At 41.2% G+C, this 27,595-nt stretch overlaps 1 protein-coding gene across 1 annotated transcript in view; it reads left to right on the top strand.

Moving 5' to 3' along the window:
• Positions 1–27,595, top strand: part of LOC124777437 (transmembrane protein KIAA1109 homolog) — a 527,366-nt gene that overhangs the window by 10,602 nt on the left and 489,169 nt on the right. The window contains exon 3 of the mRNA XM_047252842.1: positions 17,410–17,669. Coding sequence (XP_047108798.1) covers positions 17,410–17,669 — 260 coding nt within the window. The remainder of the gene's footprint in view (positions 1–17,409; positions 17,670–27,595) is intronic.

A 27,595-nucleotide genomic window follows, 5' to 3' on the forward strand; every position in this document is an offset into this window, starting at 1 on the left:
TCCATTTGGACATATCTGTCAAAGTTCTTTTAATGTCACATTTGATTTTTTTTTATAAATTGCAGAATTTCTTTCTTTCTCTTTGTTTTTTTTCCAAAAATCCCAAGCCAGAAAAGTTCGATTTCTTTTTCTTTTGATTAGTACCATGTAGTACTATAGTCTGTGTAAAGGAGAGCTTCCAGTTTTAATTTGGACAGGTTTTATTTTTTACAGCTTAGTCCATAGAAATTCAATCTTCAGAATAAAATGAACCAAAGCACTCTTGCACCCCCTGCCAGGGATTTTTCACGAATATCAATTCATCTGTTGAATATTGAGTAGTGAAAAGGTGCAAGTTTTAACTATTATTCCAGAGACATTTTCAAGGAAAACAATTCTGAACCATGTTCCATCAGTATCAAAGTACATGGTAGACAAATCAAGAAATGTGAGACCTGTAAAAGGATTCTTTGGAAGACCAGATCCCTATTACGGCCATCCTGTAGAAGCAGCTCAAGTTCAAATAGTGCAGTCATTTTATTTGGAAGATAAATGGAACTGTTCTCGCCAGAGTGCCAAAAGTTGTGAAAGTGAATAGGTACATGACTCACAGTAGTAAAGAAACTTTTGCAATTTATAGGAGCAACTATACAATTTCACATATTGGAAGATCAAAATTTTATGCACTACGACCTTACTGGGTAGCTCCACACCCACCTAGAGGTGTCTGTTTATGTGTGTACCGTGTTAATTTTGAACTTTGTTGGTAACTTTGAAGAACTTACTGGAGTTTGTTTCAAGAATGTGGTGACTGCCCTGGAAAGGGAGGACTGTCTTGACAGACACTTGGCCTGGAAGTCATAGAAGATAACTCAGCAGAAATCACATATGCGACATGGGAGGAAAATAATCTAATTAAGAAGACTGTTGCCTTTGACAGTTGCATTGATAAACTTGGTAAATGGTCAGTGAAAGCAGTAACACACCAGCATCTGAAGAAATTGCAACAACACCACATTGCAGAAGTGAAAGGGTGTGTACAGGCTGAAGAATTATGTTTAGTGCTTCACCGTGATTTTGCTAATAACTGGCCTGTAATTCTCCCACAAGAAGTACAAGGGTATCACTGGAGTAATTACCAGGTTTCAATTTTTACAGGAGTGACATATTTTCAAAATAAGACCACAAGTGTTGCAGTTATATGATGACACAGGACACGACTCAGCACATGGTTTGCTAGCAGCGTGCAAAATTCTTCAACTAAAAACAGGGGCACAGAAGATCATCATTATTTCTGTTGGTGCTCCTAGTCATTTTAAACATTGTTTCCAGCTGTTTGAATTGTGTAAGTTGCTTGTGCCAACTGACTGGTTATACAGTGCTACTGGTCATGGGAAGGGGCCTTGTGATGGCGTAAGAGACCTGCTGAAGCACCATGCTACAAAACATAATCTTTCCACACCAAATAAAGCTGTGATTCAGAATCCTGAGGGTTTTACAAGAGCCGTGAAATCTTACACATCCACAGCCCTCATTCTTTTGTCCAAAGAGGAAATTGAATTCCATGAGCAGAAAAAAGAAAAATGGTCCAAACAAACTACTCCTGTGAAAGGAATTCAGAAGACACATTTTTCGACTCAAAGGAATGGGCGAACTCATGTTGCACACACTTTAAAGAACAAGGAAGAAGAAATTTTGTTCATTCGGCCAACACCTCAGAAACAACAGGATAGTATTTACATTCACAACCTGAGAAGGGGGATGTTTGTGGTGTTGTGTGTATGACTATGACTGGTGGATTGCAGAGATTATAGACATCAGTTATGAGTTTAACGGGATTGTAGTGAACTTTGTGCTACCACATGGACCAGCTGGTGGATATAGGTTTCCAGCTGAAGGACAGCAACAATGCCATCAGTGCTCACTTCCTGTTCACGATGTTTTGAAGATTGTAAGAGCTCCTGTTCCTATTGGTTCAACAGGAAGGCATCACTGTGTATCAAAGGAAGATACTGAAGCAGTGGAACACATTTTTAGTTCATTGACTGGCTAATTTCAGTACAAAACAGAGTGCATGGAAGTTGTATAAATTGAAACCTTTAAGTCTTTGTACCTTTCACATACATTTTGGAACAATTTAAAATGCTTAAAAATGAGTCTCTTACTCATCTTTCAAAGCTAAAATTATGTTAAATAAGGCTAGGTTTTGATTTTTATGAGCCTGTTATGTGATAATGTTGTAATAAAACAGGTTTTACGTATGGCAAAAATTTCAGTTGTTTATAAAACCAGTTTGACATAAAAGTGGAAGCTCTCCTTTTGAGGGAATGTAGAACTATATGGTACTAATCAACAGATAAAAAAATCAAAATTTTATGGATTGGCATTTCTGAAAAAAAATTCAATAAGTTATTAAAAAAGTTCAGAACGCTATAGTAAAAAAACTTTGACAGAAGTCCAAATGGAGGATTTCTTTGTAATCATAAAGCAATTATCTTTCAAATAAAGAAACCAACAAAATATCTAGAACTGTTCCAGAGATACAGCATTTTAAAATTTTTTCCAAAATTCACATCTTCAAAATGGTATACGCAAGGTCTTCTTTGGATGGCTGTATATCGGAGCAGAAATTTTTTTGGAGAAAACAAAGAATACGTGTTCCTTACTTACTCCTTCATTTTAACAAATGCTAAATTCAATAATATATGAGATTATGAAGGTAAGATTTTTCCCTAGCCAGCCTGAATTGATATGGACTGTGCCATTTGCAGAGTATAGGTTTAGATTCAGAAATAACCGGAATTTAGCTTTCAGATCTCATTTACGCTTGTCACAGTTTCCTGAAATTGGGGAGCATTTACTAAAAAAACATCCAATAAACTTCAGCAGTTGATGATTCCTGGTGTCTTCTCATTTTATTAATTTTTTTTCTGCAGCTTTGGCTTGTATCATCAGCACATGAAAAAGAGAAACATGAGGCAGCTCTGCACTCCTTGTTGCAGGTCATAACAGGCGGCAATAGTCTTGCGTGTGGTGTTTAGTTGTCAACCTTGTCATGGACAAACATATATCTGACGTATTATCTTGAGGATGAAAAAGAACTATATCTTTCCCTTGACAGTCAAAACAGTTTTGATATGTTAACTGCACAGCAGTGTATGCTATAAAATGCACCAAATGTGAACTGGCCAATGACTGTGTGCCTGTCTGTGACTCAGCAATCATCTTCACGGTGAGGTTCTAGTTGTCCTCATTATTACTGATTCTCAGAGTATTTGAACAAGTTATCGGTTGCATGGATTGATCACTGTGGCCTCATTTCATCAGCATGCTGTCTGTGGCATGTGAATAGCTGGCCACACAAGTGGACTTCCACGATGGGCCATGACCTCAGGCTGTTTCTGCTGATATCTGTAATGGATCCGGCCTGCTGGTCTGAAGCCATTCATTTCCCACTAATATGCTGGCCCTGCCCATTGGTTCTAATCTTACTGATCTGCCTGCAGGCTGGATCTGTTTGTATGTGGCATAATGCAGTGGATTTTCATAGTTTATCCACGGACCCAGGACTGCGTTGATACTCGGCAGGCCAGAAGCCATGGGTGGTGGATTTAAGGAATTCTGACTGTCTCACTGCAAGTACGTTGTACAGTGTGGCTTTTTATGGACTTTTTATTGGTTCTAGTACATTTTGGCACTTGAAAGAGTAGTTTATATGTTAGAAAGTATGGACAATTAGAACACGAAAATTGTGTCAGTTGCTGGCAGTTTATACGCTGTGTACTCATATATTTCTCAAAAGAAAAGCTACAAAATACCTGTAAAACAATAGATATAACACAGTGGGTAATAACCAACAATAACGAACATAGCAGAACCAACATTTTATTGGTGGTCGCTTACAGTGTTGGTTTACACAATTCTTCCCCACCTTATACACTTCTTTCAAGAGGCTTTCTTTTTCCTGAGGCTATTTCTGAAATCAGTGGAGGTATTTTAAATCTGTCTTGCAAGAAATGCTTATTTTTGTCACCAAATGTGTTTCATTTTATTGAAATAAAATAAAATAGTGGTCTTAATGAAACATTGGCTTGGCTTGCTTTCTCCACCTACAACAAACAGTTCATTACAAAAGATGTTGGTGTTAGCATGTAAGATTTTTGCTCACACATCAGGAAATGCCATCTGCTTGCTAGGTCCCCCCCCCCCCCCCCCCCCCATTTGCACTATTGTTTCTTGTACCGTAGCTCCAAAGACAGATACGTCTTAACTTACTCTTGAGGTGTCAGAATTTGACTGGGGAAAATGCTAAAACTTGCCTGAAAATCAGGGAAATATCAAGGACTTCCACTGGGGGAAACTTGTGGCAACCCTGCTCTTGTTTTCGAGAAAGTTAACTGGATGGGGTTGTGTACCTGTTGACATATTATGCTGACATCTGTTAGTAGCATAATTATAGAATGGTGCACATAAAACAACATTTGTCAATGCCAAAACTAATATCTCCATTAATATTGAGGGGATTTCAGCAGAGAAGGAAGCACTACTGGCACTACTGTCTGACATTTGCATGAATCTTAACTGTGATATATTAATGGTCCAGGAAACTTACAGAGGACCAAACAACTCTTGACTGAGGGTGAGTGGAGTAAACTTGCCTTAGAGACACCTAATCAGTGATATGAGAGTGCAATTTTCACAAATCTGGGCACTGATAGATGCAGATATGAAATGTGTGGACCTAAGGTTGCCCCATTCCATTAACAGTGGACAATGGAGGAGGGGTAATATTTTTGCCTCCGAACATATCGCTCATCGAATCAAGAAATATATTGTAGAACCATTCTCAAGAGCACAACACAGAGCTCCTATATGTACTGTAGAAGTTGTTGTTAAACCAGAAAAAGTTGCATTCAGGAGACAGCTCAACTTAAAAAACTCAGCTGGGATCAGTTTCCTCAGAACTTGGAAGAAGAAGTCGTAAAAATCAGTCCTGATCGAGATAATTATGGAGGTTTTGTGGAGCTAGTGAAGAGCAGCTCTTGTAATCAAATTGCAGGAGGCTGTGGAACAGTGTACATAAGTGGACTTGATAAAGACTCAAAAGTGCTCTTTAAGGGGTGTGAACAGTTCATCAGAAATGACCCAATCTCTGAAGAGCCAGAACATGCAGGAGAACAACTTATCCAAGCCATATCAACATCACGAACAGGAAAATGGCATAGTCTTCTCCAGAGATTGGACATGAAACTTAGTTATTTATCAAGAAAGATGACCAAAAAGCCATACATATTGAGAAGTTATTTTATTTTGGCTACCAGTTTCAACATTTCAGTATGCCACTTCAGACCCCATATGCACTTCGCATATAGTTATTGAGATGTATCGATATTGGCATACTGGAGCCATCAATGTCTGGACATCGTGAATTCGTTATTCAGATGCTTCCTTCAAAGACTTGACAGCAAGTGTTCAAAGGAAGCACTTGAATAATGAATTCACGATATCCAAACACCGATGGCTCCAGTATGGGGCCTGGAGATAACATACTGAAATGCCGAAACTGGTAGTGAAAATAAAATAAAATAGCTTTGCCCTTTGGCAATCTTCCTTGATAAATATTTCACTAGCTGCTGTTCTGAATCAACAATCAATCAACAGTGAATGAAATGTAGTCGACAAGCCTGGAAATTGTTGAGAAACCTTGAACGTGATGCTGCAGTTTCACTCTCAGCTCTGAGCAAGGTCACCCCTGACCAGATAGCACACCAAGTGCTGTTGAATGACGGAGCCACAAAAAGAACAAACATAATAAAACTCAGTTGATGTGAAGTGGAGAATGATCATCTTGGCACTCCATTCACAGAGGAAGAAATGAAAACTGCTGTTCGTAGGATGAAAAAGTAACAAAGCTGCGGGCTTGAATGACATGAGATGAAAGCAGATAAAGAACTTTGGCCCTGTAACTATCAATTGTATCCTGAACATGATGTGCAGTTGTGTTGCTAGAATGATAATCCCAAGGATCTGGCACAAGGAAAAAGTCATGGCAGGCAAAGAACTGAATAACCCCAAGAACTTCAGACCAGTATCACTTCTGCGCCATCTATTCCATCTATTTCAAGTTCTAGGGAGAATAGTTTTGAATCGAATTTGTCTGTCAGCAGGAAGATCAGTAAAGAACAGTCAGGTTTCAGATAGGGAAAGTCATGTACTAGCCATATGCTGCTTAGCCCAGAAAATCGAGGAAGGGTATAAAAGAAAGCCTTTACCAATCTTACAACTGCTTATGATTGTTTAAATGTGGGGGGGAGGGGGGGGGGGGTCATAGTACATAGTATTTTCTTAGAATCATCATTTAAGCCAGTCCACAAAACTTTGAAGTAGGGTTTGTCCAGATAGTTTACGTCTAAGTGGTACACAACAACTAAGGACTACTGACTAACGCAGTTTATTCAGTGTTTGCTGCAGAACAGATGATTTTTCTTTTTCTTTTTTTTTTTTTTTTTTAATTTTTTTTTGTCACTGTAAGTGACAGAGATAGTTTAAGCAGAATGCGGAAAAATGTTCTTCCCTTGGGAATGTGTTGGCTCCAATACTATACACTACTGGCCATTAAAATTGCTACACCACGAAGATGACATGCTACAGACGTGAAATTTAACCGACAGGAAGAAGATGCTGTGATATGCAAATGATTAGCTTTGCAGAGCATTCACACAAGGTTGGCGCCGGTGGCGACACCTACAACGTCCTGACATGGGGAAAGTTGCCAACCGATTTCTCATGCACAAATGACAGTTGACTGGCGTTGCCTGGTGAAACATTGTTGTGATGCCTCGTGTATTGAGGAGAAATGCGTACCATCATGTTCCCAACTTTGATAAAGGTCTGATTGTAGCCTATCGCGATTGTGGTTTATCGTATCGCGACATTGCTGCTCGCGTTGGTCAAGATCCAGTGACTGTTAGCAGAATATGGAATTGGTGGGTTCAGGAGGGTAATAAGGAACCCCGTGCTGGATCCCAACGGCCTCGTATCGCTAGCAGTCAAGATGACAGGCATCTTATCCGAATGGCTGTAACGGACTGTGCGGCCACGTCTGATCCCTGAGTCAACAGATGGAGACGCTTGCAAGACAACAACCATCTGCACGAACAGTTTGACGAAGTTTGCAGCAGCATGGACTATCAGCTCGGAGACCGAGGCTGCGTTACCCTTGACGCTGCATCACAGACAGGAGCGCCTGCGATGGTGTACTCAACGACAGACCTGGGTGCACGAATGGCAAAACATAATTTTTTTCGGATGAATCCAGGTTCTGTTTACAGCACCATGATGGTCGCACCCGTGTTTGGCGACATCGTGATGAACGCACATTGGAAGTGTGTATTCGTCATCGCCATAGTGGCGTATCACTCGGCGTGATGGTATGGGATGCCATTGGTTACACATCTCGGTCACCTCTTGTTCACATTGATGGCACTTTGAACAGTGGACGTTACATTTCAGATGTGTTACGACCTGTGGCTCTACCCTTCATTCGATCCCTGCGAAACCCTACATTTCAGCTGGATAATGCACGACCGCATGTTGCAGGTGCTGTACAGGCCTTTCTGGATACAGAAAATGTTCAACTGCTGCCCTGGCCAGCACATTCTCCAGATCTCTCACCAATTGAAAACGTCTGGTCAATGATGGCCAAGCAACTGGCTCATCACAATACACCAGTCACTACTCTTGATGAACTGTGGTATCATGTTGAAGCTGCATGGGCAGCTGTACCTATACACACCATCCAAGCTCTGTTTGACTCAATGCCCAGGCGTACAAAGGCCGTTATTATGGCCAGAGATGGTTGTTCTGGGTACTGATTTCTCAGGATCTATGCACCCAAATTGCGTGAAAATGTAATCCCACGTCAGTTCTAGTATAATATATTTGTCCAATGAATACCCGTTTATCATCTGCATTTTTATTGGTGTAGCAATTTTAATGGCCAGTAGTGTATAATCTATATAACATTGATCAGCCATTAGAACACTGGCACCTGATTCTTCACTTATGCAGAGGACACAGCTTTTGCTGCCCAGCAATCAACATTTGAGGATGGAGAATCCAAGCTAACATCTGCCCTCAAAGAAGTTGCTGTCTACTATGATGCCAACCACTTGAATCAAATCCGGATAAAACTCTCTCTCTCTCTCTCTCTCTCTCTCTCTCTCTCTCTCTCTCTCTCTCTCTCTCTTTTTTAAGTGTGTGCACACACAATAAGGAGGCAAGAAGAAAGCTGAATGTCATCTGGAAAGGACACTGTCTAAATCACTGTGTACACCTCCAATGCCAAGAGTTAAAAGTTGGATCGTGTCTTGACCTACTAACAACACTGTGTGGACACCATGCAGAAAGTGTGCAGCAGGAACAGTCTTATCTACAAACTGACGAACACCCAATTGGGGGTGCAACCCACCATCCCCCACATATCAGCACTTGCTGTGTGTCTTTGAGTAAACACATGCCAACCAAGGACTCTGCACATGCTAACCAAGAAGAGCCATATCATGAAGAGCTGCATCAGTGGCCCTTCATGAGACTCAGTTTATATAGTCACCAGGGGCCTAAGACCAACACCAATCAATAAGATCTTTTCACTCTTGGGGGTAGCACCTCCAGATGTAAGAAGACAAGTAGCAACAGAGAATGAAAGGAAGAAGCAAGAAACAGATCCAAGTCATCCATTGATCAGAACTGATGCTTATCTGGCATGATTGATATCCAGAAAAAACTTCGTACTTACAAACGCACCAGTTCCAACTTCAGTAGAAGCCTGCTGAAATGGACTGTGGAGAACAAAGTCTCCTGGAGGATTATGGACTGCAAAAGTGAAGTTACTATCAGGCTGCCACCTCCAGTATGGGAACTGGAAGACCCTCAACAGGTTGAGAGTGGGTGACAAGGTGCAAGAGTAATTTGAAGAATGTGGTACCAGTGATGATGATGAATTTTGTGAATGGTGGGCAAGGTGGGACTCTTAAATGGATGTTGATTTGCAGTAATTGAGTGAACCCTGTGACATAAAGACTTGCTTGCAGGGAATGACTGTGCTGTTCTGGCTGCTGAACATTCGCCCCATAAAGTTTGATATTCCCTGTATTTAATATTGTAATGTAGTTTTAGATTATAATGTGTTGGACTCAGATAAATAGATAAAAAAAGAAAGCATTTTATGCTCATGCTTATGACTTCGCTGGAAACCAAAAAACTGCTTTGTTGGGATCAACATAGGTACTGCAGGCCCCTCAATTTATTCATTTATGAGATACCTAATGGATCAAGTAATGGTCCCAAATTGATGCTGTGTTCCATTATTTTCATTTCAAAATTACGACCCTGGGAATAAAGTGTGAATGTACAGGATATCGGAGCAGCTTTGGACTGAAGAATTCATAGCAGACAAAACACAGTATATGTTGCTCTCGATAAGATGCTAAAGGAACTTTGTTCATAACCTGGGAAATACTTACAGAAATTTTATTAGTATAGAAAGGCAGCATTTTGTCATTGAAGATGTCAGTGGTTTGTTGTATTATATAATGATGCTTTGAATGAAGTCAAAATCTCCAGGTTGATATTTGCAGATGATGCTGTTGTGAGCAAAGAAGTTGCATCAGAAAGATGTAACAAAATGCCCGTCAACCTGCAGAGAATTGATTGATGCTTATATTAGGACTTTCAGCTGGGACTCTGATTAAACAGTTGTAACATATTTTAAGTATCTGCACAGGTGTGGCAACTCTGCTACTCCAGACTGTTGGCATGGGTACTTCACGGTCTGGTGGCGGCTCAATAACAACAGCGAACAGAACCCTGTGAGAGAGGAATAGAAATCTCACAAGGTCAGTCTGTGGGAACAGAAGGTCCCCAAACTTCATAGATACGTAGATGGGAATAAACTCAGCATGCGGCTGGTGCAGCCGGCTGTTGCTGAGCTCCACAACAATGCTTGGCATGTAAGCACTGGCCTCTCTGATTTACTGCTGCTGACAGATAAACACCTCTGTCATTCCACATTGTACATGCCACATACACCCTGCTGGTTTCCACACATTTCCACTTTGTTGCCACACCATTTCGTCTACTTCCATTGCAATATCTGCTTTCAGGGATACTTAACATATTGTATGTAAATGGACAGAAGTATCCGTTATTCTTTAGTTACACCATTGGCAGCCTGTCACTGAAAAGTCATGACTAAAATATCTGGTGTTATGTACCTCAAATATTTTAATGTTGAACTGTCATCTCTAAGTAGTTATAGCAAAGGCCAATAGCAGACTGAGAATCAGTGGAAGAATGCTAAAGAAATAGTGAGGAAATATATTATAAAATCATTGTTCAATTGATTCTTGACAGTTTCTTGTCAGTATGGTAACTGTACCAGGTTAGACTAATGGCCAAGGTATGGAATAGTTCACATTTAATTAAAAATTTGTTTAGGTATTATTGTAGTCTTCAGTCCGAAGACTGGCTAGATGCAGCTCTCCACAATGGTCTATCGTGTGCAAATCTCTTCATCTCTACATAACGTTCATCCATTCGAACCTGCTTACTTTATTCTAACTTTGGTCTGCTTCTACAGTTTTTACTACCCACACTTCTCTGCTTCATTACATTGACGAGTCTTTGAGGGCCTTCAGGATGTGTACTATCAACTGACTCCTTCTTTTTGTTACATTGTGCCATAAATTTAATTTCATCTCAGTTCAATTCAGTGTGTCCTCATTAGTTAATTGCTCTACACATCTTCAGCATTCTTCTGTAGCACCACTTTTAAAAATCTTGATTCTCCTCCTGGCTGAACTGTTTTATTGTCCATGCTTCAGTTCCTCACAAGGCTACACCCCAGCCAAACGCCTTCAGAAAAGACGTACAAACATTTAAATTTATATTTGATACTGTCAAATTTCTCTTTTACACAAATACTTCACTTGCTATTGCCAGTCTGCATTTTGTGTAATCTCTGCTTCAGCTATCATCAGTTATTTTGCTAGCATAGGAGACTCATGAAGATACAAACCAAGTTCAATGGCTGTTGCTACAAGAAAGGAGTTGTGTTTCATGGAGGCACTTGCTGTTAAATTCAAGGATGCATGTTCCAACAATTGACATAGTACAACCCTGCCATTTGTATATCAAGCAATCATCACGGTGATAAAACAAAACAAAAATCTACTTTGTACAGGGTGGCACTCTTTTTTTGCCCAGCATTTGTGAATGAAACTTCTGGGCAAGGGAAAATTGTAATGTCATGTACCCTCCACTGCAAAACATACAGTTGCCTTTAAAATAAAAATGTAGGTGTATGGCATTCATAACAGTTTGGAAGTTTATAACTGTATAAGTTTTCTCCTGTGTTGGTACAATGAATACAGACATAACACACCTGAAGGGAAGTGGAAAAACCAGCAGATGCTCAGAACTGTCTAAATACAAGACAGATCATGGAGTGATAAATTAACATTTCTTGCTACTAGTTCCTCTTCCTGTGGCAGTCTTATCAAAAGTCTTATACCATTCGACATTAAATGACAAAGACACAGGGTATCATCTCAGTAGGTCATGGAATCATGAATCCAGTGCTGGAATACTATAGACCAGAGTATGATGTAACAAGATAACTAAGTCACCTACTTTGGACGTTTGCTTTGAGAACTCCATGTGATGGACTTAGGCCATTTACCTATTTTCGTTTGCTTTGCTTTTCACACAGTGTTTTGCTAAAACAAAAAATAGTCTACATCAGTTTCCTGACTATTCACATTGAGGAGTGTCTGCGTTGTTAACAGTTTTAACAACACATCATTGTATAAAAGTTCCATCATCGTAACTCTTCAACAGTTGGCAGCATTGGTATGCAGCAGGTACTGCCTTGTTCCGTAGCCTCTTCTCTACAGTTCCAGTTGGCGGGAAGCCTTAGCATTGAACGATTGTGGTGTTACAGTGTGAAGTATGGAACCCTGTGCAGACAGTTGGACAATGCAATCTAAGCAATGTGCAGTCATTGAATTCTTGACAGCAGACAGTATCACCCCAAAGGAGATTCATCATGAATGAAAGCAGTTTATGGTGATTGTGTTGATGTGCATACTGTGCATCGTTGGGCGAGTAAGTTTAAAGATGTTGAGGCGGGAACATCTGATCTGCGTGACAAACAAAGAGTTGTACGTCCTGTGACAGCAACCACCAAGTTTCACAAGTAAAATGTTGACAGATTGATTCAGGATGATCATCGTATCACTCAGAGAGACATTGCAATCAGAATCGGCATTTCACAATAACCCATTATTGCTTTTCTTGGCTATCGGAGGATCTGTGGACGATGGGTACCCTGTGTGCTGACTCCTGAAATGAAAGCACACAGACTTGAAATTTGCCAGGAACTCCACTTGTGTTATGAGATTGAAGGTGACTCCTTTCTTCATTCAGTTGTGACAGGAGACTAAACGTGGGAGACGAAATGTCAGTCTATGGAATATCAACACAAAGACACACCCCAGAAAAAGAAATTCAAGATGCAGCCCTCAGCTGGAAAAATCATGGCCACGGTGTTCTGGGATGCAGATGGTGTTATCCATGTTGATTTCCTTGATAGTGGAACAGCAATAAATTCAGTGTTACATCCCAACGCTGCGAACTCTGAAACGATGGTCTAACAAGGGTCTGAAAGGAAAAGGGAAATGTTTTCCTGCAGTATGACAATGCCAAACCACACACTTCATGTGCCACCACAGCAGAACTTCAAAGACTGAATCTTACCACCGTACGGCACCCTCCATACAGTCCAGATTTAGCAACTCTGACTTCCATCTGGTCTCAATAATAAAAGACAATCTGCGGGGACATCATTATGCTTCTGATGAAGACATTGAGGGAACTGTGAGACTGTGGTTGCAGAAACAATGTCAACTTCTTCCATGACGGCTTCAGAAAACTTGTTCATCGTTGGCAGAAATGTATCCAATTGGCTGGTGATTATGTGGAAAAGTGAATATTGGTAATTAGAGATCACATTCTAGGGATTATTTCTGTGTTTGATTTATTAAAATATTCCCATCCAAACCCAGCTAATGAAGGTGGAGGCATTACTTTTCACTCAACCCTCGTACATTGTAATTTCCTTTTCTTCGGTGCATTGTTTAATGTATTATTCATTTCTTGGTATAAGAATTTTGCTGCAGTGTTTGTGACTGCAAGTAAAGGAAAATGAGGGTTTGAGGTTGTAACTTTGAGGCACTTATCTCATTACACCGACCTTCCACCTTCTCTTCCCACATTCCCTCTCCATCTCTGTGTTTATTCTCTGCTTAATTGTCTGTAAAGAACATTATGTTTCCAATGGTGAAAGTATTACATGTACAAACTATGAAATGTTTTGCATCTAAGCTTCAGCTGGACTACCTTTCGTAACTGTCCTATTTGATTTAGTGTGTTGCTTGTGTGGGATGACTGGTTTTTCTTTGTTTGACCCAGATATCTGGAATTGTTGTCCCTGTTCATCCTGCTGCTTATTGATCAAAATAAAAGAAAAATTATCAGATTTTGTTTATACTCTTAAGAAAGCAATACATGGCATTACTGAGGATTGTAATGAAATGGATGGAAACTAAAATCTCATTGGAAATCAGACTTTAAGGCAAGAGATTGACTTCTTGCAACCAAAAGTTTGATTTTTTGTGACTAAAGATTGACTTTTTGAACCAGCGCTATGTGAACCTTAATTTCAGTACCCTGGGGTGCTTCCAGTAACAAATCTATACTAATAATGTAATTGTAAAAACTGTTGTGTCTGAACACACTTACCTCCAAACTGCTAGATGAATTTTCATTGTGTTTTCACAGGTAACTGTGGCCTAGCTTGAGTTAATGTATAGGCTTTATTTCATCAAAATCAGATTACGGGAACAGAAAGGTATTGTAATTTAAAGTTTTATGAGTCTGCTCTGCTTAGTAGTTTGAATGTGTACTTTAGTGGTGATGTAGTACACCAAAGAACCAATAGGTGGCACTCTTACTTTTTATATCTTAGGGACAGAAGTATTTTCGGAAGTTTATGTTAGTGACAGAAGTAAGTGCTCTTTATTAATACAAACTTACATTGAGTTAACTTGACTAGGAAATACAGATTTACTGATTTCGCTTTGTGTATAAAAACTTAATGAGAATTGCTTTGCTTCTTTTGATAGGTTTCATATATATTTGACTTTTGACTAGGAAAAAAAAACTAACTTATTGACAAAGCAGTCCTATAAGGATTGCATTTCCACTGATTGAGTTATGGAACCCTAAAAAGTAATGGAATGCAAAGGCCCTTCTTTAATTTCAATTGCAAAGCATGAGTGTATAGCTAATCACATAATAAAACATGTAGAAGAAAAAGACTTTCAGAATAAAATTACTATCAAATAAATATAAAAAGCTCTATCAACCAGATGGTGGTAGATATACACATAACCAAAATATGTCAAAATATTACTTATGAAACCCGAGTTTCTTTCATTTTTGAAAAGAAGAGAAAATGCTGGAAAAAATATAATCATTCAGTAATTCAATTGGAAAGCCATGGCAGGTAAAGAAAGGTAACAGTTGATTTAAATGTAAGGGGGGGGGGGGGGCAGAGTGGGGAAGGGGTAGGTAGGTGGGTAGCAGAGTGACAAGACTGGTTTTTGGCACTGATGCATCCATTGCGACGCTAGTGGGAGGGGAATTACATTTGACACACAATCAAGTGAAGTAGTGACTTGGGAGAGGGAGGTGTTGTAGAACATAGGAAGAGGAGACAGCTGAGAGAAGATTGTGAGTGTAGAATGAGTGAAATGAGGGGCATGGTGTCAGGAGAAGTGGTGCGGGTATTGAGTGTACCAGAGAGTGTAACAAGGATGATTGCAGAACAATGTGTGGTACAGACAGTTCTCCATGCAGAGTTTTGCTCAACAGAAGACATGTTGTGAGTCATACTATTGTTGCCTGCTTTGTGAAGAATGGAAAGCTTCTCATTTATAAAGAAGCTTTGAGATCCATCATCAATTAAAAAAGTGTAATAATAATTCCATTAATATCATTGATATAAATTTATTCATACTAAAATTTATGTACAATCTTCATACAAATTTTATGTTGCTTCATTATTATTATGGATAAGCAGCAAATGTGTAATTTACTCACTATACATTTCACAGATGCCCATTAGTATTTTTTATGACATTTTTTGTATTAGCCATGTAGGGCAAACTCATTTTGTGCAAATTAGCTCACAGTTTTTGCCAATAGTTAGGTCACCAGATGTGATACAATTCTGAATTGACAATTAACATGTTAAATAGTATTAAGGTAACAATATTGTAATCACAGACCATCTGATTGTATAAAACAACCCTGACTCAGAAGCATTCTAAACAGTATGATATTCACTCTTAACATACTGTATTCATAAAGTGATTATCACTTTTTGGAAAAATTATCTTCATAACTTCCCAACATACAGTCTTTCAGATTGTGTGTTGATGCATCTTCTCCGAACATTTCATTTGCAGTGTACTGGTTCCTACTCTCTACCTCAACACACTACTTGAGTGGGCTAGATGCAGGAATCATACTCTACAGGAAGGAATTCTCATCTTGGAATTCTGGTAAAGGTTTTCAGCAATTTGTCGTAAACATATTAGGTGAATATCAGGTTGGTTGTTTCAAGAAACGTGTGATGAACTTGCTTCTCCATCTTTGTTCAATTTGGGCTTCTGCCAGTCTTAAACGACGTTGACTGTAGTGATATATTAAACCCTAAGCTTCCTTATCCAGGAACATGGAGAACAGTGTTTATAGACAGATTACATTTCTTCCCTTGGATTAATGTGACACTGTGGTGTTTGGGAGTCCACCTGTCTGCAGAAACAACTGCTGAATTAGCTGCTGAATTTTCAAGAGCAGTTTCTTTCATCAGGTAGTGACTTACCAATGACAATGTGACAACTCCATAAAGGAGTAGTTTATGAAAACTTTGAAAATAGACATGGTCACTTTAGAAGATTTGAAGCAGATTATATGGATGGATCCTTTCGCTTTTTGGGAACTTCTTAAGCCTCTGTCAACAACACATTGAACAGTTAACTTTCTTGTAGAAGGATGATTAGTTTGGTATCCACCAACAGCAGCTACTTCTGTGAGAAAGACTCCCACATAAGGTGATGAGAAGTAAATAAGTACGTCAAGAAATCTTGTGTTTCTATAGGGAGATTCACTTTTCTTCAGTCGGTGTCTGGAGATTTAATCTGGTCTCTTTTCTAGTAATTTTGGCAGGAACAAAAGAAACACCTACACGAATACTCCAAAAGCCACTGTATAATACAAGTGGAGGAGACATCCTACCATTGTTAACGGTTTTCTCTCCTATTTTGTCTGCGTATTGAGCAAGGGAAAAATGCCTGTCTAACTTTCACTGTATACACCCTGATCTCTTACATTTTTAACATGATCCCTATGTGAGATATGTATTGGACTTTGCAGCATAATGGTCATAGTTGTCTTTGTATACAAGATCTCTAAATTTATCCAGCAGAGTTTCACAAGAACAATGTTATATTTCGGTCAAGGCTTCCCGTTACATCTGAATGTTTCTGTTATACTTTCATATGGGCTATACTGACTATTACAGTCGTAGCAGCACTTCTCTGAATTCATTCGATGCCTGATACATTTCCTAATTAGTTGTTTACTTTCTTATAAAAGTACATATTTATGTAAGAGAGAAGGCAGCAGACTGTAAAATTCTTGAGAATGCATCTTGAAAACCTGTCATGATTTATTACATACTACACATCTGCAAATAAATTGCGTAGTTTGGCATGTGCTGTGATAATCTTAGCTGATAAAACAAACACGTTCACAAGAAAAATTGTATACCATAACAATTTTGAATCTGTGGTGACAATGACATTATTTCTTGGGGAAAAACAGGAAAAATGAAAGAATATTGATCTCATAAAAAGAGCACGTGTGAGAAATTTGCAAAGAGAGACCATGAGTGCATTGTCATCCATTGTTAAAGAGATGTAAATATTTTAAGTGTTTTGTCCCTCCACATGTATATAAAATAATCTTAACCATGTAAAAAGATAAAACGTCTGCAAATATCTTCTGCCAGTGAGTTATGATTTGATATATTGTCTAATAATAAAAATAGCTGCACAAATTGATTTTATTCATTATGACACATGTTCTTTGGATAAACATGATCAATTCAATATAAATTTATATGATAGCTTTTTGGCCTTATTTAGCGTTATTATTTTAATTTTATACCATTATTCTAATTACAAAAAATACCATGTGCATTATTTGTAGCAACTAACAGTAATACATTTTTTTTCTTCATAGGCTACACCCGAGTCTTTTTGTAACTACAATGGTACTATTCAATATGGACACCATGGAGATCGAGCCCCGCCCAGCATTTTTGAACCAAACTACCAAATTGGATGAAATTGCAATGGACAAAAATTTCTTTTGGCTTTTGTGTTCACTTTTATCATCCGTTGTTTGGGTTGTTTATATCACATATTATAATTCAAGAGTAATTGGTTATTTCATCACACGACTCTTGAATCGCTTTATCACGGATGGATACATGCATGTGGGTATGTAAAACATAATTTGTTATAATGTAACTGATAAGTGAGACACACATTTACTCATTTTGAATAGATGTATTATGTTTCTAATGAAACGAAAATGTGTGAATATAAATTAGTGTGTTCCTTTGTGGGCTTGTATTTTATTATTTTTAGAGATTTAACAGATTAAATAATAGTTTTTCGACAATATTACTGCTCCCCATCATTGAGTTGCAGAGAGGCACTGTGAAAAGACTTAAAAAGCTGAGCTTTCGGCTAAAGCCTTCGTCAGAAAGGAAAACAACCGCCCCCCTCCCCCTCCCCCCCCCCCCCCACACACACACACATACATATTCACATTTGCAGAAGTAAGTGCACCTCGCACCCATGTGACCGCTAGCTCTGGAGGCCTGCCTGAAGCTGATGCCATTACATTTCTTCTTCCCTTGGGAGAATTTGTCCTCTGAATTTTCAGATACTTCTGAACCTTTGAATTCCTAAAACAACATGGAGCTACTATACCTGCAGCTTCCCAGCTGCACGTGCAGTGCACTCTTTCCCATACCACTGTTTACACTTTATACACTGTCTGCCCTTCTTCCCTGTACACTTGATCACATTGTATATGCCAGCTGGCATAAACCCAGAAAGTTCCTTCACTTTGGTTAAACATTGTTGTTGATCGTTGGGGTGGTAGATAATGGAGTGGCTGTCAAGTGGGCAGATGGCTGTCCACCAAAATGTTGGATGTAGGTAATGCTGACACCCACTCTGATGCTGCTGATTACACTGAAACAACTGTTCTGGCTAATTGCCCATCCTATGTTGCTTACATGTTGTTGAAAAAACTAAATATGGTCAACTCAGTGGTACCATTCAGGCAGATTGGGTTCTTTGTTGATAAGATTTCAAAAGGATTGTTAGGTAGGTACAGCAGAGCATGTATGAAGTCCAGAGCCAAGTCCTTGTCATTGTAGCTGGTAGCTGAAAAATCAATCCCAAGATGTCACATTGAGTCCCTTTTAACAGCCTCCCACAATTCAGTAATTCCAATCATTCTGTTCCCCCTGAGTGCCTTTGCTTGAAGCAAATTGTGACAGCTTCTACCGAGTCATACACTGAGTACACCTAGTGAGCTCCTACTTTCTGAAAATATAAATGGGCTGCAAGGATGTTCTTTGGTCATTACCCACATATCCTGAGGAATAGCTCCATTTAGCATGTACCAATGACAGTTTGTACCACCATGAAGGAGCATACTGTAACCTGCTCCTTGTGGCATCGACCCAGCTCTTCATCTTTAATCAACACCTGAGTCTTCCTATACTCTCCTTTACTCTCATATGTACTACAGATTTCCATAAAGTCCCTTGTTCCGCACTTCACCAAATATGGGTGTGCCACATAATATTCATATTTGCTGTTCTTACCTACTATTCCAATCGATCTCTTCTCTGCGCTGGCCTTCCTCTTGATCTTTCATGTATATGAAAAGCGTCATGCAGGCAGGCTGTGTGGGTACCACTTGCTCACCTTGTCATGCCACTTTTTCTGTCTTACTCCCTTCTTCCTTTTTTGGTACTGAGACCAGTAGTGGTGGTAAAGCTTCTGGCATGCCCTGAAAGGGTCAGATATGTCCAACGTGGGCAACGGTTGTATGAGTAAGGAGTTGTAACATCGCATTTTCCAGCAAGATCATCTCAGTCACTTAGCACAAAGTTTACACAAATTTGTTTAGTTTTTCTCTTTGGTTTGTAAGTGCTCATCAACATCACCCACTGTCCTTCATGGTATTAGGTTAACTTGCCATTGTGTTTTCCTATTCAGTCTTGCATTGCGTTGTCCCATTTAGTGCTGCTGTTCTAGGGCCTTTGTGTTCACCTTTTGCACTTGGTGGTATACTATGGTAAAGTTTTCACAAGTTCTGCACTGATCCACTGTTTTCCCCCACTCTGGGTTTCACTATTTCAGATGGTGATGGCATCTTCCATCCATACGCTATTTTGTATTGTGATAAATCCGTATTGAGTTCTGCACTTCAGAATTATTTGCTGCCCCTACTATGTAGGTAATAGCATTATGATGATTGTTGACATACTGACACAACATCGTCCCTCTCATCCTGAAAACCTTTTCCATTCTGTCGTTTGCTTGTAGGTGTAATGCACTTTTTCTTATTTTGATTTTGTAGCAAAGTTGCTTTATCAGTTCTAACTGGAAGTCAGTACCTTGATCTGTAATCACCATCCATGAGGTACCAAACTTTAATAAACAGTTATTGCTTGCTTGTGCCAATGGCTTGCTGTTTTGGAATAGCCATGATTTCTACAAAGTGTGGAGAGTAATCTATTATCATTAACACAATGATTCCCTCCAGACGTCTGCCCAAAAGGACGTAAGATGTCCAAACCAATCATTTCAAATGGTTTTCTGTCTTTGGTAACCTCCGCAACAGAATAAGCTGATGACTTAATTTAGCTTGATGTGTGCATGGTACAGAGTTCCTTGTGCTCTTGCATTCGTGTCTGCCTCCAGTATTTTTTGGCTACGCATTATTTTATTCTGTCCCTTTAGGAACTCCGTGCATTGCTAATACATGATTCACTTCGCAAAGTAACTGTACCTGTTTTAACATTTCATTTCACAAAGTAACTGATACCATAATATTATTTGTTTACATAACACTGTTGTGCACAATTATGTAAGGTTGCATAACAAGTAGCTTTCAGCCTGAGTCAGCTGCTTGTGCCTTCTGCTGTTCAAAAGAGGTGAAACACACTCAGTTTATCACACATTCTTTCTGACTCAGGCCATCACCATTTCCGTGTGATTTGCCAAATCACTGAATCACCTCAAAATCAAAATCAGTGAGTTTTAGTGCAAAATATGTTAACTGACTCCATGGATCTTTTAATCATAGTAACCATCTCAAAGTTGCTGATTTATTATGACCTAGAATTTTCTCCCGTACAAATAACTTTGACTCAGCATCTCCTTCTCTTTTGCAGAGTAATTATTTTCTGCTCTGTCCAACTGTTGTGAGGAAAAGGTGACCAAGCACAAAGCCAAGAATGCTTCCTCAGTTTTATTTATTATTCAGTACTTCCACACTATATGTCACCCTGCTGATGATTGTAGTGGATGTTTCATGCTGAGACAGTGAGGGATGTTGGTGGGTGGCACCCTCGCTGGTGCGAGTCAAGTGTCAGCTCTGCAGTGCATCGAGGCTGGGGAGCTGGCCTAGCAAGCATCGTCTGCAGCCTGAGGCAGCTGGGAGGAAGCCTGTAGGCTTGTGCCCGACACAGGCCCCTGTAAGACTGGGGGGGGGGGGGGGGGGGGGAGATCCTGTTCAAAGCCTGGTGAGGCTGTGGCTAATTCTCCTAACCATTGACCGATGACTTTCATGGAGACTTCACCGGTCAGATGCACGGTGCTGAAAAGATGCTGCTACAAGATGAGCCCTTCAGGCAGGTGTTTTATCACAGGAGCTAGACCCCTGTTGCATAGTCGGCTGTGAAAACACTACGGGTGCTGCACTGTACAGCAGTCCACTCTATCACTGATGATAGAATGCTGCAGTGCAGGGTACTGCGTCAGCACTGTTGTAGTGCCCAGTTGCAGAATTACATCAGTGGTTGACCTGTATATCCCTAGTTAGATTGTGAAGGCCTGCATGAAACTGATGCCACAGCAACACACAACTCTCTAGTAAATGCTGTCACAATTTTTTGTACTATGTTTAAAGTTTTTTCATTGATATTCATTCAATATTATTTAGGAACTGAGGGAATATAAAATTTTAAAATGGAATTCTTTATCTTTATTTGATGTAGTAATTATGTTATGTCTCACTCAGAAAGTCATTGGGTAAGTGTCACATTACAAATCCATGGGTGCATGGTAGAATTGCTGCTGGATCTGGACTCTTCTTTTTTTTCTGTCACCACTTCTTTTCTCTTTGTTAGTGTTTTACATATGTGAAACACGCTGAGTTGGACTGTAGATTAGAATGCATGTCAGACTGTGAAGATTTTGTTCCACTTGTGAAGATTATCTGCATGTCTTCCACAGTCTGTTTAGATACAGTTAAGGGTAGAGCAAATTTCAAGTGGTCAGATTCAAGGGGTTTCTCCTGCTTGCAGTTCAGTTTTGAACATTGCGGATGATGGTTTTGTTGTCAATAGCGTTTCTATATATGGATGGCACTGAATTTGGTATCAGTAAAGAAGAATGTGATGTCTTAATCTTAATCTTATTTGTTGCTCAGGAAATATGTCATTCAATATAGGAAGGTCAGGGCTATCAGCAGTTGTCTGGTATTCGCATAGTAGTGTGTCAGCTGACAATCCCCGACTAATGCCACAAAGGTTATGGATAATGTTATTTCTGCTCATGAACTTAGAAGATCTTACATGATCCCAAGCTCCAAGGGGCTCGGCATTCATTTGCTTGGTACGGGCTTTTCCCGGGGTTCCTGATCTGGGGACTGGTAAGCGCTGCCAGTCCCCTGTCGCCGTAAGCTCTGGGCACGTTTCAGCGACCACTGTGTGGCACGGCGGTGGAACATTGTGTGTCTCAGGGAATGGGGATCTTGGCTTGACCGCCTGGATTGCAAGTATGGAATAAACCTTTCTAAAAACCCCTCAATCTCAAGGTGTGCTGCGCGCTGATGAGATGCATGGCTGTTGAGGTGGAACAGTCGTTAGTGGGCACCCTCTGAGGAACCTGCCGCACCTCAGTTGTATAAGGCTTACTCAGGCACGCAGGGCTCTGTCTGAGTCGACCCTTACTTCCCTAGCTGCTTGTGGGAACGAAATGGCTCCTCTGAAATCCTCTTTTCCTCATCCCAGCAGAAAGGGTGTGCCGCTGGAATGTTCTAACACCCAGTCTATTAAGAGAATTCGTGTAGTCAGTCCCTCTGACTCCGGCGCTTCTTTGACAAGTCCAGTCTTTAGTAACAGAATGCATTCTGGTAATCAGAACGTGTTTCTGATAGTGAAATGGAAGGAGGGTAGTTTCGAGAAGGTTTCTTCCTTCTATATACAAAAGGGTTTGGAGGGAATTTGTGGCTCCTTAAAATTGGTGAAGCGCTTGCGCAATGGGACCTTGCTAGTGGAAACTTCCCATTCCCAGCAGGCAGCTAACCTCCAAACTACTAAATGCCTTTGGGAATATGCCAGAGACACTGAACTGCACAGAACTGAATTATAGCAAAGGTGTTTTGACTTGCCAGGATCTAGTTGACATTCCCAAGGAGGAACTGCAATGTGAGCGGGCTCTGGAAGATATAGTTGATGTACAACATATCATGAAGAGAGTTGATTACAAACTTATCAAATCTGACTCCTTTATTCTGACCTTCAGTAGCACAAAACTTCCTGAGCATGCTAAGGCTGGCTTCCTTCGCCTTAGTGTGAGACCTTATTTCCCGACCCCAATGCGCTGTTTTAAATGCCAGCATTTTGAGCATAACACCTTAGGGTGTAAAGGCGAAGCGACTTGTGGCAACTGCGCTAAGGCTGCTCATGAAGGAGTTGGTTGCTCATCTCCAGCCAACTGTATCAATTGCTCTGGAAACCACCCTGTTTGGAGTAGGAACTGCCGAATATTTTTAGAGGAATGCATAGACCAGGAAATAAAAACAACCAAGCATATCCCCTATGGTGAGGCCAAAATGATCTACAAGTCAATGCAGCCTCACACATTTGCTACATCTTTTGCATCACTGGTTCAGAAGCCTACTCCAAAAGCAGATGCCTCCATGCAGACAGAGGTGGTGAGTGTTGGTACTAACACCTGCTGATGTCAGTGCACTTGCAAGGCAGCCAGTGTTTCAGAGCCTGTAGCCCTTACTTGAACGGCAGACAAAGGTACAGTGGTGAACGTGGGCCAGCCTCTGGCACCTCCAACAGCTGAGGCTGTTCAGAAGCCCAGTATGGCCATTATCACTCCCACGTTGGCTCCACTTAAGCCCAACAAACCACAATAAGCTCCTATAAAGCCGCAACAGCAGGTTAAATCATGTGGTAAACCGTCTGACGATTTCGATGTCGTTTTACATGATGCTTCATCTGACTCTTCCCCAGAGCTGATGGAGTGTGACGTATGTGTGGGGTCATCATCTCGCCCCACGACTGTCCCTCCACCTGCTGCAGTCTCCCCACCCCATTGGAGAGACAAGATGAAGGTGCTACCCTCATCATAGATGGCTCCCATACTTCAGTGGAACTTGGAGGGGTTCAAGACGCATGTGGAGGAACTTCGTCTATTCTCTCAGTGTAGACCACTGTGTCTGTGTCTCCAGGAGACTTATTTCTATCCATCATACTCCCCTGAGCTACGAGGCTATACACTGCACAAAAAAGGACAACCTGCATGGAGAGAGAGCTAGAGGAGGAGTGGGTATTTTTGTTAGGATGGACTACAATTCCTCGCCTCTCTCACTTACGATGACCTTAAAAGCCGTTGCTGGATCCGTGCATGTGCGACATCCATTGACTATATGTTCCCTTTACTTGCCCCCACATGATGTACTTGATGAAGAGGCCCTCACCCACCTTCTCACACAGCTCCCCCAGCCATTTATCATCTGTGTGATTTTAATGCCCACAATGTGCTTTGGAGCTCTGCAATTACCTGTCCCAGCAGTAGAGAAATAGCAGTAGAGCAATTGAGAGGCTTCTCCTGTCATCCTATGCCTACTTGCTCAATGTGGAACAGAGCACTCACTTCTGCACAGTGACTGGGTTGTTCTCTGCCATTGATCTCTCACTTTGCTCTCCAGCTCTTGCCCCCAGTGCTCAATGGGAAGTGGTTGCTGACTTGCACTGAAGTGATCACTTCCCGATCTGGAGTCACCTGCCAGAGGGCGTGGGCCTCGAAAGGAAACCGCCATGATGGGTGCTCAGTAGGGCCGACTGGACACTTTATAGCCAGTTGGCCCAGTTTGAACACTGTGCCAATGTTGAAGCGTGGGTGGATCATATTACCAAAATGGTTCACCATGCCGCTGCAGCTTCCATTCCACAGGCCACCAGAAAAGGCAACCCATCCCTTGGTGGAGTGCTGAATGCTGCTCTGCAATCAGGACCAGGCATGTGGCTCTGCATAGGTTCCAGTGTCGGCCAACTACTGAGTATCTTGCAGCCTTTCGGGTGGTGAAGGCAAAACATTGCCGAATTATTCGAGAGAGCGAGAAGAGGTCGTGGCAACAGTTCCCGAACACCATTAATCATTCACCAACAGTTCCATTGTGTGGGAGACCATCAGGAGAATTTCTGGGAGAGGAAGGAGGTGCCCCATGGCTGCTGTAATGAATAACAGCACTCTCCACATGGATCCACGAGACATTGCCCAGACTATGGCAGCGTATTTTGTCACGGTTACTGCAACAGCTAGTCAGGATCCGGGTTTCTGGCGCCATAGAGCAGTTGCTGAGAGGTGTAGTCTGGACTTCCAGTCCATCTCAATGAAGTTTACAACTTCCCATTTTCCATGTGGGAGCTGAATTCTGCAGTGTCTGCAGCTTGTGACACATCTCCTGTTAATGACAGGATCCATTACAGTATGCTACGGCACCTTACAAGGCACAACAAAGAAATTCTCCTCGCACTTTTTAATGCCATTTGGGCGTCAGGCCACTTTCCTGACTTGTGACGTGAGGCAGTTTTAATTCCTCTTTTAAAACCTGGGAAAGACCGCACTTGCCCAAGTAGGTACCATAGTGTTGCCCTCACTAGTTGCATGGGAAAGTCCTTGGAGTGGATGGTCAACCACCGCCTTGTCTGCATGTTTGAATCCCGGCAACTCCCCTTAGTCGCTTTCAGTGTAGGTTCAGGAGGTTTCGTTCCACCTTCGATAACCTTGCCCTCCTGGAGGCGGCTATACCACAAGCTTTTGTACACCGTCATCGTCTTCTAGATGTATTTTTTGACATTGAGAAGGCCTACGATACTACTTTGAGGCATCTCATTCTGGAGCAGCTTCACGGATGGGGGTTTCATGGTTGTCTTCCTCTTTTTATTCAGTCTTTCCTCTCGCCACGATATTTTAGATACAGAATTAGTGACATCCTGTCTGATCACTTTGAGCAGGAGAACGGTGTCCCTCAAGGTGGCGTTTTAAGTGTGACTGTGTTTTCCATAGCTATTAATAGCATTACCTCCATAGTGAAAAGTCCTGTCCAGTGTTCCTTGTTTGTGGATGATTTCTCTGTTTTGCTCTTCTTTAAGCCAGTTGCAACTTACTCTTAGACGTTTGGATGAATGGGTGCAGAAGAGTGGTTTTAAGTTTTCCACTGAGAAGTCTGAGTGTGTTCTTTTTCACCGTTCTTGTTCAATTTTAACCTTTCCTGAGTTGAGGATGAGGGACACTGTCCTTGCTTTTAAAGACACAGTGAGATTTCTGGGCCTAATTTTTGACTTGAAGCTTACGTGGTTACCTCATTATAGAGACCTGAAACAATGGCCACTTAAGACTTTAAGTATTTTAAAATGTCTTGGCCACAGTACATGGGGAGCAGACAGGACTTGTCTGCTCCAGTTTTACAGAGCATTTGTGTGATCTTGGCTCGATTATGGGTGCACGGTGTGTGGGTCTGCAAGGCCTTCTTATTTAAAGATGTTGGACGTTGTGCACCATGAAGGGATTAGGTTGCCCACAGGGGCATTCAGAACTAGCCCCATACCAAGCCTCTGTGCAGAGGCTGGTGAACCGCCACTTCATATGTGGCAATGGCTACTTACGGTGTGCCAGATGTATCAAACTTTGTACACACCATACACACCTGCATACCATACCGTTGCTCATCCTCCTCTGGCACGGAGTTTTCATAACTGGCAACAAGCAACAAAGCCCTTTGGGATTTGCACACAGGATTGCCTCTCTGCAATGAATGTGGCTGGTCTTCATGTTTTCTGCTGCAGTTGGACCAGATTTCCAGCTTGGCTCCTCCAGAGACCTAGACTTATTTTAGATTTGACTAATTTTAAGAAAGATAGTACACCAGATTTTACATTCCAATCTCTGTTTTTTAACATTTTAGATGTGCATCCCGGTTTTACCGTCATTTACACTGATGGCTCCAAACAAGAGAATTTTCTTGGCTGTTCTGCAGTGTTTGCTGATCCTGTTACCAGTATTCGCCTCCCTGATGAATAAACCGTTTTCGCAGCGGAGCTCCACGCGCCCTGAAGCCACTGGAGCAGATGAATCGTATTGGGGGCAATCGGTTTCTCATCTGCTCAGATTCTCTTAGTGCCTTACAATCATTGCAGAATCTGTACCCAACTGAGGAGACGGTCCAGCTGATATATGACCAACTGCACTTGCTCCAACGGCGGGGTAAGCAGTTGTTATTCTGCTGGGTGCCAGGTCATGTCGGAATATGTGGCAATGAACAGGCTGGTCGGGCTGCCAAGGAGGCCTACAGAGAGCAGGATGTGGTCCAGTGTCCAATTTCCTTGCAGTCCGTTATTTCTGCACTCCACAAGAAGTGCATGGAGTTGTGGGAGGAAGAATGGCTGGCGGTGACGGCCAGTGAACTGCGGTTGGTGAAGTCAACAACTCGGCCATGGCATTCCTCCTGCTGGTTGCTCAGGTGGGAAGAAGTGACCCTCATGCGTCTTCGGATTGGGCACTGTCCTCTCACACATAGCTTTCTATTACAGCAGGAGGATCCCCCATTTTGTTATGCTTGTGGTGTGCACATCTCTGTCCGCCACATTTTAACAGACTGCATTTTATACCATGATGCAAGGGTAGCAGCACAAATTAATGGGGATCTGCCCTGTATTTTAGCTGATGATGAGACAAGTGTATTCTAGGCTTTTAAAGTTTTGTCATGTGTCCGGACTCTGGCCTAAACTTTTAGGCTGGAGGTTTTAGTATATTGCAGAGTGACTGGCTCCTCCCATTTTTCCTTTTGGCCAGCCAGCCACTTCCTTCCACTA

This window comes from Schistocerca piceifrons, chromosome 2 (assembly GCF_021461385.2).
Source record: "Schistocerca piceifrons isolate TAMUIC-IGC-003096 chromosome 2, iqSchPice1.1, whole genome shotgun sequence".
NCBI classification, from domain to species: Eukaryota; Metazoa; Arthropoda; class Insecta; order Orthoptera; family Acrididae; genus Schistocerca; species Schistocerca piceifrons.